The 16067-nt window shown below is 35.5% G+C and overlaps 1 protein-coding gene across 16 annotated transcripts in view; it reads right to left on the bottom strand.

Annotated features, from left to right (window-relative positions):
- The window catches only part of Mctp1 (multiple C2 and transmembrane domain containing 1), a 694629-nt gene that overhangs the window by 302683 nt on the left and 375879 nt on the right, over positions 1-16067 (bottom strand). For 9 of the 16 annotated variants that reach the window (XM_063281695.1, XM_063281696.1, XM_039102153.2 and 6 more), the window contains 2 exons: positions 11344-11423; positions 6514-6625 (listed from right to left, as the gene is read on the bottom strand). In XM_063281695.1, the coding sequence (XP_063137765.1) occupies positions 6514-6625; positions 11344-11423 (192 nt within the window). Of the gene's footprint in view, positions 1-957; positions 1006-6513; positions 6626-11343; positions 11424-16067 lie in introns of all 16 variants that reach the window. The other 7 variants (XM_039102152.2, XM_039102154.2, XM_063281693.1 and 4 more) reach the window with 1 other exon arrangement.

The raw sequence follows: 16067 nt of genomic DNA, 5'->3' as shown, positions 1-16067 counted from the left end.
GAGCTCTCCAATCAAGAGTCCAATAACAAAGGTTCAACTTTGTCAGAAAATAGAGTTTCAATGCATTTGAACACGGCAATTTTTGGAGACAATATTTGAGTCAAAACCAATCAATTAAAATAAAGAGAAAAATTTAAAGTGCCTTCACTAGTGGTCATTTTTCAGCATCATCGACTATCTAAGGATCATATAAAATCCATTCTGAAAAAAGTGCTAGGCTATCAAGGGGATGGAAACATTAAGATGGTAGATTTGGGTTAAAAAAGAAACCTCAATTACAGTAATTCATAGAAAAGTTAAAAAAAAAAGAAGCCAAATGAACTTAATAGAATAACTACTGCCATTGTCATCTTTACAAACTGTTAAAGAAGGTTATTTGGGCAATGTTAAAGATAAAAGATCAGTACGTTCTAGAAATATACAGCTTAAATTTTGTTCCATGATTGTAACTTCAGCTGAGAATCATATGAGTTAGGGTTTGAGAAGGCCAGTACCATAGCACCATTTCTGGGTCTTTATTAGCAACTCAACCTTACTTGAAGCCACCATAAGGATAAGTGGCATAAGAATACAGCCAATGACAGCATTGTAGAAGCAATTGCTTTTAAAAGACTTAAGTATCATTTTTAACTTCCTTTTGTTGTTATGATTTTAGTAGATTATCCTGCTGATATACATACAAAAAAGCACAGAACAGATAGTTTACACATCTTATAAAACATACACATCTTGTAAAACATACACATTTAACACTTTGTAACAGATATGTCTTTAAACATTGTATAAAAGGTATAAGACATATCAAAATTAAACCAAAATATAAAATTTGCTTTTAACTTGTATAAGGCCACATAGTATTAATTCATATGTTTCTGGAGACTTCCCAATTTTCAACCTTATCCAAGCAATCTGCAGAACTAAGTTATCTAAGAGAGTGTGTAACACAAATTAACTCACTTTTATGTCACAAATTCTCCAATGAAGAAAGCTGTGTATTGAACTCTGCTAGGAAAAGAGCCAGAAAAAACTCAAACACACTGTCAAACGAAAATACCACGGGACACACATGTATACATTACATACTTTTTCAGATTCAAGCTAGGACATGCAGTCAAAACAGAAATAACAGTTGTGCCATGCAGTACAGCCACATGATGCCATGGAGGCTTTGGCTTCTTGTACACACAATGCTGGGGACTCACAAATAGAAGTAAACATATATGTTCACATCAGGAAGTTAAAAAATAGACATAGTCATGTACCCAGTGCAGTAGATTTTGATATTGGCAATGATGAAATATATTTGCTTGTAATCCGTCCATACATCTTAAATTGCTTTAATTACATGTCATGTGTTACCAAAGTTTTAGTAGTAGGTTACTCAACTTATCCTTTGATTTGGCTGATTTCTAGAAGTGGCAATCTAGAAAAAATTATCTCGACTGCATTATTCATGGAGTACATTGTCACTATTTTGTGGTGCACATGGAACTCACTGAAATCTTAGTGCTTTATAACACTATGTCCCATGTAATCCAGTTCTTCTATTCCTAGTTTTATCACAAAACTGTTAATATTATATTTCCTACTGATTGTTAGGACATACTTGCTAAGGCTTTAGAAATTCATCTCATCAATTTTTGTTTTAATTAATGTAAAAATATTTAGCAAAGTTTTATAAACAAAGGGATAAGAAATGTGTGGTTGTTGACCTAAAGTCTATCCCAAAAGCCTAAGATAAATTATTTCCAAGCTAATATGCAAAGAGAACAGAAAATTTCCTTTCATGTTGTTGTGTATGGAGGAGCAACCTCACCCTAACTCCCTCAATATACATCCTTTGCATTGACAAAGACTATGAAGTATTCCGTGACTAATATTTTAGTTTGAATTTTTTCTGAATAAGAGTTGTTCCTGGGCAGTTTGTGACACTTCAGCATTTCATTTTCACAGTAGTGGTATGAACTACATTTAAAATAGGGAAATTGAAGTAGAAGATATATTGGATCTCTGTTCGTAAATGAGAAATGTCAAATGTGTCCCAGACCATACTTTGCTAATGTTAGATATATTGCCCAAGGAGGAAAATAACATGCCATGTCTATCCATTGTAATAAAAAAACCTCTGAGAAGAACAATATAGCCAATCATTAAAACACTAACTTTAAGAATCTTCCAAAGGAAGTTAGATCATTATGTAATCATGCTATAATGGCATTTGTAACAACTTCAAGGATTTCAATATTAAATTTAGAATGAAATTAACATGAGAATACTTCCTCCTTATAAGACATGGAATATTCACTATGTATAGGATGCTAGACTAGGTTTTGAGAAATGTCATCACAAGAACATTTTGCAGACTTACACATGTATTATTAAATATAATATATTGTAATAAATGTACCATATACATATATCCTTCTTCCTGAGAAAAGTATATAGATTGGAGGTTAGGTGAAATAAAAGCATACCTTCAGCAACACAGTTGACACTGATAGGTTGGGCTTGAAAGGTAGAGAAGTTTACATGACAGGAAGTTACAAGTGAGAGAATATATCATGCTTGTTGGAATGCTGCTCATTGGTTTGTAGATATTGTAGGATTAGATGTAGATTGATGAACTGTTAAAGATATGAGACTTACAGAACTTTGGGGATTTGAAAAGCATTTTTCTTATAAATTCTTGCAAAAATTCCATGTATTTATAAACCCTGAGGTGTTTATATAATATGTATATATCATTGCTCAAATCAGCATATCTATCTCTGCAAACATCTACCAGAAATATCTAAAATCTCTTTTCTTAGCCCTCTGAAATAACTAGTATATTATTGGTTTATATAGTCAAACTACTATGTACCAGCACATCAGTGGTACTTGCTTCGAACTATCACTTATACACTGAACATTTGCCCATCCCTTTCTCCCATGAGTTGGTCCCAGTTTTGTGTAATCATCAATCTACCCTCCAGTTCTATGAGATGAACTTGGTTGATGGATTATGCTCCTTATCTAATTTACTGTCCATTTCCATCTGTATTGCTGAAAAGGATAGAACTTCATACTCTTTGGAGCTGACTACTTATTCCATTGTAATTTTTTTAAAAAATAGATGTTGATTTGATATAAAGAGTTTGAAAAGGTATCAATAGAACAATTCTTTATGTCAAATAAAAAACAAATCTCAAATATGTTTACCTTTATAATTATACTTAGATAATACTCATATTTCTATATAATATAGGATACTAGAATAGCTGGAATACCAGATCCCAGTAGACTTTTCCATTTTCTCTATTTTAGCTTTCTGTCCATCCTAACTGCCAAGGACCTTGTTGTTGATTACAACCATGAGGATTAGCTAGGGTAGTCACTAGGCTCACTCTTCTCTCTACCTCTTTGGGTGTGACCAAGGTCAGGATGACAGTCGAGTAGTGCTCCCAGTTATGGCTGACTTGGTCAGCTCTAGAGGCCTTGCTCAGCTTTGCCTGAGTCATTTGTTTTTCTGAGGAGAAGAGGGACTAGGGGGAATCAGTGACAGCATGGAAGGATGCACCATCTCCTACATGGGCAACAAAACAAGCCAGCACAGATGGCAACTCTGAAAATTGAAGGCATGAAATAAGGTTGTGAATGACGAACACCTGGCAGCTAGGACATCCATGAAACACAGTCAAAGTATTTGAGATATGGCAATAGTGTGACAGCTTTTAGGTGAAAATCTTTGTGTCAAAAGTGAATGTGACTGGAGATAAACAAAGAGGACGAAAAAGGAGACACATTAAACAGCATTTTGGTGAGTAACTTTTCCATTATTCATTTAATTTCTTTTTTATTCATATGTAAGAAGTCACTGATGGTCACCTCTTGGTTGCTTTATTTTTTTCTAATTACAAATACCTTGTGACTGTGATGTAAATTGGAGCTTGTTGGGTTGTCTTTTCAAGGACTGTTGAAAATAAGTAATGTGAGAAGTATCCTTGTCAATGCTCACACTTCCCTCTCAGTCTTTGGAACTCATTAGCTCCTTTGTTTTCTTGATAACCAATTCCACCCCTTACACTCACAGGTTGAAGCTAGGATCCTTTTTTTTTTTAAATTGGATATTTTCTAATTTACATTTCAAAATTTATTGCCTTTCCTGTCCATAAGCCCTCTATCACCTTCCCTTTCCCTTCTTATAAGGGTGTTCCCTCCCTTTCCCCCCTTCCCCTCCTCCCTTGCATTCGTCTACACTGAGGGGTCCAACCTTGGCAGGACCAAGGGCTTATCCTTCCTTTGATGCCCAACAAGGCCGTCCTCTGCTACATATGCCGCTGGGATGCTAGGATCTTTAAAAAAGTGTCCTTTTTTACAGACTATCCATTATCAAGTCTCCTAAATAACCAGAAAAGCAGTCACATCATCTAAGTCTTTGGTAATACTACCGGCCGGTGTTCTGGGGATACAGAGGACTTTAGGCTTTATTTTCATTTATGGAGTGCTGCACTGAATTAAATTAGAAAAGAAAACCAACACAGGATTAGTGTTTCACCAAACTGTCTTGACTTGTTTCTAACCTTTTACAGGCAAACCTGCCAATCCTCCTCCTTCACCTCAGAGGATTCCTACTTAGAGCCTCATCATCTTTCAATAGAGTTTACAACAGTCTTCTAATCTGTCTTCATTCACATCCCTTTAATGCATTTTCTACAATGTACGAGCATTTTATTTTATGGGCAAATACAATCATGCTGTTTTCCCTTTGCAGACCTTGCCATAATTCATTCCTCAATGCTATTTGGATAAAGTTTACAATCTTACCATGGACAACAGGCCCTCCATAGTTTAGGCATCTCTCTTCCACTCTGTAGCATGTAGCATGGTGCTTCCCCCACACCCCTCTCTCCTCTGTTTCTTTGTCCATGGGGTCTTTCCGTGTGCTCCTTCCTCTACCTTATGTGTGTCTCTTTCTGAGTTTCATTTTCTTATAGTTCTTATTTTGCTTCTTACCTCAGCATTGACTTGACATCCTTAGAGAATCCTAGACCCACACAGAGAGGAACAAATTTTCTGTTTTCTGTTTTCTTATAAATTTGTCTTTTATAACACTAAATTAGTTATCATCTTCTGTTTTTCTCAGTGAATCACTGGACATTCAATTTCTAATGTGTCCTAAATACCAGCACAGCAGCTGCCTTACCATAGCCTTCTGGTTAGCCCCTGAATTATTTAAATAAAGTACAAAATGAAAATTTAAAATGTACACCTATTATGGACTAGAAATATAAAATTTACTTCCTAATTTGTGGTACTGGTGACTTCTAACTGATGAGCTCTCTCTGTAAATGACAGTATTCTTTGAACAAGCTTTTCCTCAGCTGCCCCTCTGATTACACATGTGTACTCAGCTGCACCCCTGCCACACTCTACATTCAGTGGGTACACTCTGTACACTCAACACACGGTGTTCTCACAGCAGGTACTATGTAGGAAGATTTCCTTGTAAATAAGGTTTTTAAGTAACATATAAACCATTGTTCAATTTTTAAGGATTGAAAGGGATTCTCCTTAAAGTGATAATTTTTTTTTGGTGAGTTTAGAAAAAAACCTTCAGTTTTGAAGTTTTTGGGATTCACTATTGTTTACCTATAATCTTGATAAAAGTGTCAACAATATCTTTTAATAGATAAGCTATACCAACTTGAATGATACATTATTTTAAAACAGGAATATAAGTATTACAGAAAGAGTGTTTTGGTAACCTCTAACAATTTTATCTACTACAAAAAGGCGTCCAAGCTATAGTATTTTCCAGGTATATGAATGAATATTGAGCCTACAAACCATCTCTGGCAAGTTGTGGCAGAAAGTATACTGCCAAGCACACTGATATGGATCATACCTGGTACTTGTTTGGGTTCCTTCAATAATGTGGAAGTCACAGCCTCCTCTGTAGCCCTCATTCATTTCTCATAGTAGCATGGTGTACAAGTACAAATAGCTATGCAGATATATGGAAAGTATCACTATGGAAACGCATTAAGAACATGAAGAGGCCACACTTATCCAGTAAACAACCACCAGAGAGCAGAAACTCTGTTATAATTGCACCATATTTTCCTTGTATGACCTATTTGGTGATACAGTCAAAATAGTAGAGTCTTGGATAGCTCCATGTGAAATTTCAAATATTCAAATTTACTAATCAATGTATTCCCTGAAACAATACAAATATTTGCCTATAATATACATGCCTGAAATTGATTACTAAAATTATAAAGGGGTATAAACCTATTTATTTACAACAAGAGGTTCTGATCTGGAGCAGGGGTCAGGAAATTTGAGATGAAGAGACACAAGGAGCATGGATAAATGATACAGAGGATACACACAGAAACCAAGAACAGGCTAGAATTTCATGTGCACCTGTTCTTAATTATTACTTCTGTATCCTGAGGGGGCTCTAAGCACATGAGCAAGTCGAAGCAAGAAGAGTTTTTACTGTGCCCAGGGATCCGGGAGACTTACCACATCCCTGGGTTCACCTTCCTTAGGCGTAAGGATGACTGACAGCAAAATGATTCCAAGGTCATGGTCAGGATAATGGGGATCTTTCAGAGTTAAGGTGACATCTGTGGGCCTGTGACATAAAATATTTAGATTGGGAATAGTCATTGAGTACATAACTCCAAAGTTATCTTAATCAATAATTCATTAAGAAAATTTCTATTCTTTTGATCTCTTAGAACAGTTTTTGTTGTTATTAAAATACTACCATTGTATTCAATTCATTCAATAAGCTGCACGACCCATGGAGGTGCTTGAGTTCACTGTGTAAATTTCTTCACGTTATGAGGTTCTAGAAAGTAGCTGAAAGAACAAACCCCATTCAAAGATCTCTTCCATGATCTGTAAGTCCAGCTGTTTTCCATATATCTAAGCCCAGCAACTGAATGAAGGTATAGCTTCTTACTGAGCAGCGATATTATTTAAAATAAATAGAAAGGTGTGAGAAGAGAAAGTATATAAAACATAACTTGCTGCCTGGTGCCCTTTGCCCGGCATTAGGGGAAGGAGCTAAAGCAGACACAGATGCTGGATAGATGCAGGTCAAAATATTGACGATCTTCGGCCCTATAACTTTCTAACTATGCTGAAGCTGACCCATTCTGGAGACTTAACCCTCTCTTGCTTATTCTGTGCCCGACAACCACTGGCTTCTTACTTTTACTTTTTGCTTTATTTTACTACTTAAATCCATCGTACTGTTCTGTGCTGAAAACTGAACTCTTTGTTATTGTTCTATGCTTCATTAAGTGCTGAGGAAACTTAACTTTTTATCTAAGTTATTTACTTTGTAAATGTACTTGATTAGCTCTAGAAAACGTAACTCTTGGTTACTTTAAAAATATCTGGGGGTTGGGGATTTAGCTCAGTGGTAGAGCGCTTGCCTAGGAAGCGCAAGGCCCTGGGTTCGGTCCCCAGCTCCGGAAAAAAAGAAAAAGGAAAAAAAAATCTGTGCTTCATTAGCACTTTAACTTAAGTCTTACTTACTTTAATTCTTTGTGCTTATTAAGGGCTAGAAAACATAATGCTTATTTCAATTCTCTGTCTTAGCTTTAAATTACTCTGATGCTAGAAGCTGCAGGTCTCTGGGGAATTAACACCTGTCTGGTACATGGGATTAAGGAGAGGATTAACTGTCAAGGCCTCTTTTTCTCTGGCCTGGAAACCTCAGTGGCCAGGAGAGAGGGAGGCTTGGAGCAGTAAAACCTTAACTGAACCAGGAGAGTTACATAACATTATGTAAAAGGAAAAACGTTTACATCGGCAAATATGCATAAACACACATACATGCATGTACACACTCATGAATCTTCATATACTCCTGCTGTGCCAAGTTACCTATATCATACATACTTACACCTCGCGCACGTGCGCGCGCGCGCACACACACCACACACACACACACACACACACACACACACACACACACACACACACACTGTGGAAAGAGCAAAAGCCTCCATGAGCAGGTTTCATTGAACAAGTACCAGCACAGAAAAAACTCACTCATTCTGGATAAAAAATAAACTTCAACTTTTACTGCATAAAGTAAAATTTCTTACCTTTCATTGCTAAATGAATTAAGAAGCCTGTCTCATTAAAATAAAAGCCTGCCTGCTGCCTTCTGCTCTCCCTGCAGCTCCTTCTCAGCCTCTTTTCTCTTCCCACCTACTTAATTCTGCTCTATCCTTTTCTCTCTCATCATCTGTCAGCACCTGTAAAGCTCCTGATTTGCTTCTACTCTTTTTCCATTCTTCTTCTGCCCTCGACCTTCTGCCTTAGTTTCTAGTTCTTTCTGCATTTTGTGTTCTACTTACTTACAGTCATTGTTCCTAGTTTTACACTTTCCCAGGACACATAATCACATGGAATTCCAAATATTAAAAGTTCACCACAAGTTTAAACTTAAATTCAAATCATAAATTGAATAAGTTTACAGCAGAGATGTTTACATGTGTTTCCATTAAGACTAGTTATCTAGGTAGACATTCATTATCTGTCACTAGATCAATAGGTTCATTGAGAGTCTAAAACTATAATCCTTATGTCTAAGTTGACATTGAAGTTTTGTTTAGATAAACCTAGTCAATGGTCTATCTTCTGTCCTTGCACCTATGAATGATAAATCATTCATTCCTTTTAAAACCTTTAGTTAACTGTTTTATGGCATAAAGGAATATATTCCTAAATAATAAATCTTTATGCATGGTCTCTATCTAGGGCAATTAACTTGTGACATGTGAAGAATTACAAAGTCCCAATTATAACTTTCATATCACAGAAAGCTCTACTTGCAGTCGTCATTGTAACGGGCTTAATAATTACTAGAACAATTTTAGGAATTCTTCTAGAATCATCATTAAGAATTAAGAAATCATCTATTTGTCTGTATAGCATCACTAGAAGACAATACATCTTTGTTGATCTGCAGAAAATATGTCCAATAGGGTGGGCTAATGCCCAGGGATTGTTAGATTATATTAATAATGACAGGAAAAGCATTAATAGCAGAAATCAATCCTGAGATTTTTACCTTGGGCCTTGCCTCCAAGGGCTCATTCATTTCAGTTTCATAGCAAACCTTCTTTGGAAAATCACCTGTTAGTCTTAGTCTTTCCTAAGTGGCTGCTGACAACTTGCCTCATATTTTATAGATATATATTAAGGCAACATATAATAATTTAAAAAACAGCTAATATTAAATATAATGATTTTAGTTTGGGGTTGTGCAAATCTATGGCAAAAACAATTTCTGAATTAGAAGCAACATAAAAACATTACTTAGAATTGAACAATATGGATTTAGATTTTGATTTAAATTAAATTTAGGTTTGGATTTAGATAAGCACTCCTGAAGAAGAAAGGATGAAGACTTTAATATTATACACAATCGCTCTGAAGAAATAAATAAAATAAACTTTTAACTGAGAATGCATAGGTAACATCTTGCTTACCTGTTTTAATTAATATTGAACAGACAGGGTTATTATAATTCAGCACAAATCGGTTTCTGCAGACCATGGAGCATCAAACAAAGGAATCATGGGATGCTTCCCAACAAAGCATCTTTTCTTGTTTTCTCATTCTTTCACTTGTCTTTTGCATTTAAAAAGAGAGTACTAAACACATACTAAACAACTCACAATGTGCTGGTTTCTTATAAAAACCAGAGAACAAAACCAACAAGATTCCTGTGTCCACAGAATTTCAATTTTTGCTACAATTTTGTTCTGGTACTATGAAGAGACATTTGGATTAAATATGGATGAAGTAGAAATATTCAGTCCTTTCTGCCTATCAGGTTTCTTGTTGTGTGTATGTGTGTGTGTGTGTGTGTGTGTGTGTGTGTGTGTACACATATGTATTCTTGAAATTCACCTCAAAAGAATCTGAGAATGAAGGTGCAGATTAGAAGTCTATATGTGTCTGAAGTGTTCCACCAAATGCTCTTTCACACACCAGAGATTAAAACATAGGCAGTTTTAAATGTGAACACCATAATAGCTGGCAATTTATCACATAATTTTAATACATTAAGGTGTGATATGTGAAAATGTGAACCACTTTGTAATGTCAGACATCTAATTGAATCATATACAATCTGTCCTCAAATTGTTTTCAACATTAATTTAGTTATCAGTAATCATTAAAATTTGGTAGCAACAAATTGCTTTTTTATTTATTTATGCACATATGTGTATATAGGTATGTTTGTGTACACAAGTGTCAGCAGGATGATGGTTGGTGGTGGTTACTGGAATACAATTGTGAAAGTTGTATGGGCTATGGGCAGATGTTAGATATCTTCCTCAATCACTTTCCAACATAATTATTTGAGACATGATTTCTCATTGGACCACTAATGAGGTGTCTCACCAGTTAGTTTTCCTGGCCAATGAGCACCAGGAATCCATCTACCTGTTTCTAGTTCTCCAGTGCTGGGAATATAGTTCTACATCATTGTCCACAGCTTGTTTTATAGATTCTAGAGATCAATATTTGGGCCTTTATGCTGGGACAACAAGCACTTCACTGCTTGAGTCATAGACCAACATCAACTTTTCTTTCTAAATAAATGTGAATTTACTATCATATTACATCAATGCAGTATATACATATTTGGGGTTGCAATTTGATTGGATTCTTTTAACAAATTCCTTTGATATTATAGAATAGTTTAACCTTGACATATAAATAGATAAGAATAAGAATTAAGGCATTACTACGAGGAATATGTATATCAAATTGACTTTAAAAAAATTAGGAGAGATGGCTTAGTGGTTAAGAGCAATGACTGCTCTTCCAGAGGTCCTGAGTTCAATTCCCAGCAACCACATGGTTGCTCATAACCATCTGTAATAGGATCTAATGCCCTCTTCTGGTGTCTGAAGACAGCTGCAGTGTACTCACAAAATAGATAACAAATAATCCTTTCAAAAAAGTTTAATGCTGGAGTGATTATAATTCTAGATCTTAAGATAAACTGCAGAACCATAGCAATAAAAAACAGTATGGCTCTGCTCCAAAACAGATATGTAGACCAATGGAACAAAATTGAAGACACAAACATGAACACATATAACTTCAGTCACTTAATATTTGACAAAGACAGAAAAGGCATAAACTTAAGAAAAGAAAACATCTTCCAAAAAATAGTGCTGAGAAAATAGGATGGTGTGATAGAAGATACCCAGGACCTATCAGCAGGACTCTGTACTAACTGGTACTTTCTACTTCATACCAGCCAGCTCTATAATGATGCACAGCAATAGTACAATTTCTGAGAGTTACCTGTTTAACTCCAACTGTGTGAGATCGAGAAAGGCTGAGCCCATAAAGTCATCTTGCAGTCCAAAATCATAGTCAAATACCTAAGGGGACAAAGAGACAAAGCATTTCAAAATAATTTTGGAAAACGTTTAAATGAAACACACAGATCATAAAAACTGGTTATCTCTTCTACCCTGACAACTGATATACTGATACATATTTTTAAATTTGTGATCCTTTGTAATGTTAGAGTTTCATAAAACATTCAAGTTGACTACATTTTTATTTAATATTATTTATTATATCTTTCTATTTGTATTAGCAATAGAAGTTTTACAGAAGGTGTAACAAAATCAAATGAAATATAATAAACATTTTAAAATATAGGAATCACAGCTTAAAATTTTTTTATTATCATAGAAAAAATATCATAAAGCCTAGGACTGAAGTGATTTAGGTTAAGTATCAACAAATACATCTTCTGTATATAAGTGGTACGAAAATGACTCCATTTATTATTTATATGTTTTAAGGCTATTAAAGATAATCTTTTATATTATGTACTAGTTTAGTCTTAACATACAAATAAATAAGAATACAGATATTGTAGTTGAAGCATTTTGTAAAGTTAGATTAAGGATATATCAAAATTTACCTTTTATTTTTGCAAACAATTATTTGAGACAATTTTAATCAAAAATTAAATTAAAAAACAAGAAAGAATGAGCATGTTTCTTTCTTTGTCCACACAAGTCATATATTTAAATGCTAAGATAGTCACTAAATACAGAGATAGTTACAGTTCAATGATGAGTATTAATAGACAATCCCAGAAGTTAAAGGGACATGTGTGGCTACTGTATAAAACAAGACCAGAACAATCTCTAAGGAGGTGTTTGTGTATAGACCTGATTGGAGAGAAAAACAAGTGTCACACCCTTCAGTCAGAGGAAACAACAAGAGAAGGACTAAATTGTTTAATGGTCAGCAAGAAGCCAATGACATTAAGTCAATATGAGACCGTTTGGAAATGGATGGTTGGAGAGTTATCTCAATGCTTAGTCAGTTTAGATCCTTCTAAAAAACTATGTAAATGAGTACTGCCTAAATTCTGACCATTTAGTGATTTTCTAGGTCATTTATTCTCTTGACTGATATTGACTGTACAATTCAGTGTGCCAGGCAATAAACACTGAGGAAAAACCAGTGGTGAGCAAAAAATAACATCATTAATACTGATAGTTTAGTGAGGGGGACACATGTTTAGCAAGAAAATGTATAGTTGATTTGTGACTATACATTTTTATGTGCTTTAAACAAGGCAGCAGCAGCAGCACAGCAACAACAATAGCAACAACAACAACAACAACAACAGCAGCAGCAGCAGCAGCATGGGACGCTGGGGAAAGCAATGAAATGAAACAAGCCATAAAGCTATCCAGAGAAGTGTAGAACTATGGTGCCTAATCTTTTTAAATAGAAAATGTTTGAGCACTGGAATAAATATAAAAGGACAAGTCTCTTTCTGTATGGATGACCCAATTTTAGGATATGAAACTGTGAATCAGAGAGGATTAGTAGTGCAGCATAACAGCCAGCTCATAGAGGGGAGTTTAGTCTTGAGTCTATTAGTCTTTTCTCCTAGTACAGATGTGCTTCAACTAACAACAACATAATCAAATGCGCAGGAAACTTATTTTTAAGCAAAAGGACAAATACTTTGTATTACAAAAGGATTCTCAGACTTGAAGAGTCACAGGGGAATTTATTTAAGTGGGTAAAACATCCATCATATCTCTTTTATTATTCAATTATTTGATCTCCATACAAACTTTCCCAGTGTATTTATTGTAGAAAGCACAGTACTTCTGCAGCAGGGATTCTTGATCAATTGCCATTCCAAGCTTCTGTTTCCTTCCCCCAGGCATCTCATATGAATATACTGTACATCTTTAGCATATGCTAGCACTCTACTTGCAGGTGGTCACAGCCGTGCTTTGATAACATACAAACATTAAGGAAATTCCTTGTGAAAGTGCATAATTATGTTATTCTCAAGCACGCAACTTTTTGGACAAGGTAAGTGACAAAAAAAGATGGAAAACAATATAGTGACTTGATTACTAGGCTCTCTCCCAACATTCAAACTCTCTTCACCCTAATAGTCAGTCTTTACTATTGGAATATTAAATATTTGCTTTTGTTTTCAGTTCCCTATAAGTCAAAAAACATAAACATGGGCAAATGTAAACCTTTATTATTAAAATCATTAGCTTTGGTTCTAATTTTTACAAATTTATTTGTAAGAGGGAGCATTGCTCTGGGTGTATCTTAATATAGATCATAAAAGGTAGAATAAAGTAGAAAAAGTATGACCCAGTGCAGCATTAACAAGAACAATTAATGTTTACTCAGCAATTTCTGGAAGTTAGGTCCTGTTCTAAATGCATTGATTTAGATTTTAATCAAAGTTCACAGTCCAGTTAGCAAGATATGAAAAATATCAAATTTGAGGGCTAGGATAAAATAAAATTCAAATCTTGTTTTGACTTTGAAAAATGGAATGTGCTTAAACTAAACATGTATAACTTGGGCAGGCAACACCGTGGGAAGCATTGGGAATTCAAATATAGATGATTTCACAGAACCCTGTATATCAAGGAACTTCCATTCTGAGAGTTGAAGACATTATGTGTCATTAAGTAAAATTTTGCTTGCTGACATGTTTGACTATTTAAAACAATAAATATTTTACAATGTGGATTGCTGTCAATACTCAAGTGAGGGCAGGTGAAATATAAGACTAGAGTCTGTAATTGGGCAATGAAAAAGGAAGGAGTTTCAGAGAGAGAGAGAGAACAGAGGACCATCAGACAGTAGATGAACCTGATTCATGTGGCTTGAAATAGCTACAGGTAGCTATGAAAATTATAGAAGAACAAAGAATAATATAGGGCAATTTGTCCAATCTAGGTGGGTGCTTGTACTAATATATATTGGCTCTCAGTTTATTGTGTGGCATTTTGTGGGTTGAGAATTTGTTGATATGAATCTAACTGATAATTTATGAGCCTCTGGAGTTTTCATTTTACTGGTTATGGGAATTTGTGACAGTTAGCCACAGGGGGCCCATGACTGAGAAGAAATGAGCAAGGAAACAGAAAAGACCTCAGCTTGCAGCTCCTAATGGGGGAGGGGAAACCACATTACTAGAGCATAGCCGGTGATTGTGTGGTTGATATTTTTTTTTAATAATTACACACAACAAAGAATGAATTTACTTAACATCTCAATTCAATTATCAACCTTGAAAAATTGTTCAGAGTGTAATTCAGTGAAAACTCTTTTGAACACCAATCATAAAGCCCAACTCACTTGTCAAAGTGAATTTGTCAGTTCAAGTGACCAAATGTTCATAGGTAATTATGGCTTCAGGGGAAATTAGACTTGGAAGTTCCAATAATTTATATCTTTCTTCATTTATTTATTTAAAAATACTGAGTTAATTATTACAATGGGCTAAGTAGGTACTTGTAATGTGTACAGCAACGAAAGCAAATCTTTGACTACTTGAAGCTTCTGTGGTGGTGGAGTGATGAATGAAACATGTAATAAATAATAAATATTAGTGTATCTAGTACTACCGAGTAAAGGAACAAGAGAGCTCAGGAATGGTATCTTGGTAAGGTTTCACAATGGAGAGGCAAAGAACCAAACCAAATGTACATGGCTGAAAATCCTCTCTATCTTCCAGTGATGTTCAAAACCGCTCAGTTAGTTCCTTCTAAGGGTTAACAACTTCTTGACCAGAACCTTCTTGCTAGGAGCTCCAGAGTTGAGTGATTCTTCACTCATATCCAGCAGGTGTACAAGCATGAGTTGTTCTGTAATTTATTTTCACCAAGAATCCCTGATGCATACAGATGGGGCAGTACATGCCCCATGCCTGTTTCCATATAGATGGGGCAGCACACACTTCATACCTGTTCTTGACTGAAGATCCAGAACTAAGTGAAAAGCTAACCTGCATTCTGTGCTGGATTTATTCTTTAAACATTAATTTATTTAAATTGTTTTCATAAATCATACTTGGGTCATGTTTCCCCTCCTCAGCTCCTCCCAGATCCTCCCCACTCAAGTTATTGTTATTTTTCAATAAAATAAAATGATAAAAGCACACAAAAATTGAAACAAACATGCAGAAGAGCAATAAGACAAAAAATGCCCAAACAAAACATAATGAACCAAAACTGTACAAAACAACAGGACTTCAGCCTTCCTTCCACACCTAGACACAGCTTCACTCCCAGGAGGTTCATCACAACCAGGCATACAGATAAGACCCCCCACATCCTAACACCTGACCTAAACTGGACTCCTATGGGGTTCAGCTGACACAGAATCTATCTATCAGGCCAGTGGCACATCTTCTGGTCCAGAACAGCACCTGGGGGCAGATGGGGTGACCCCCCACACACCCAGAGACAGCTTGATCGCCAGGAGGCCCATCATAACCAGGTGTACAGGAGGGACAGGCTCCAGTCTGAGACAGCGAGGCAAGTTAATAGCAGAGATAAATGGATGGCAAAAGGCAAGAATAAGAACATAAGCAACAGAAACCAATGCCACTTGGCATCATCAGAACCCAGTTCTCCAACAATAGCAAGCTCTGGATACTGTAACACACCTATAAAACAAGATTCTGACCTAAAATGCCATCGCATGAAAATGATACAGGACCTTAA

This window comes from Rattus norvegicus, chromosome 2, assembly GCF_036323735.1.
Source record: "Rattus norvegicus strain BN/NHsdMcwi chromosome 2, GRCr8, whole genome shotgun sequence".
NCBI classification, from domain to species: Eukaryota; Metazoa; Chordata; class Mammalia; order Rodentia; family Muridae; genus Rattus; species Rattus norvegicus.
The sequence above is the reverse complement of the archived record's forward strand: the minus strand, read 5'-3'. Positions and strand labels throughout refer to the sequence as shown.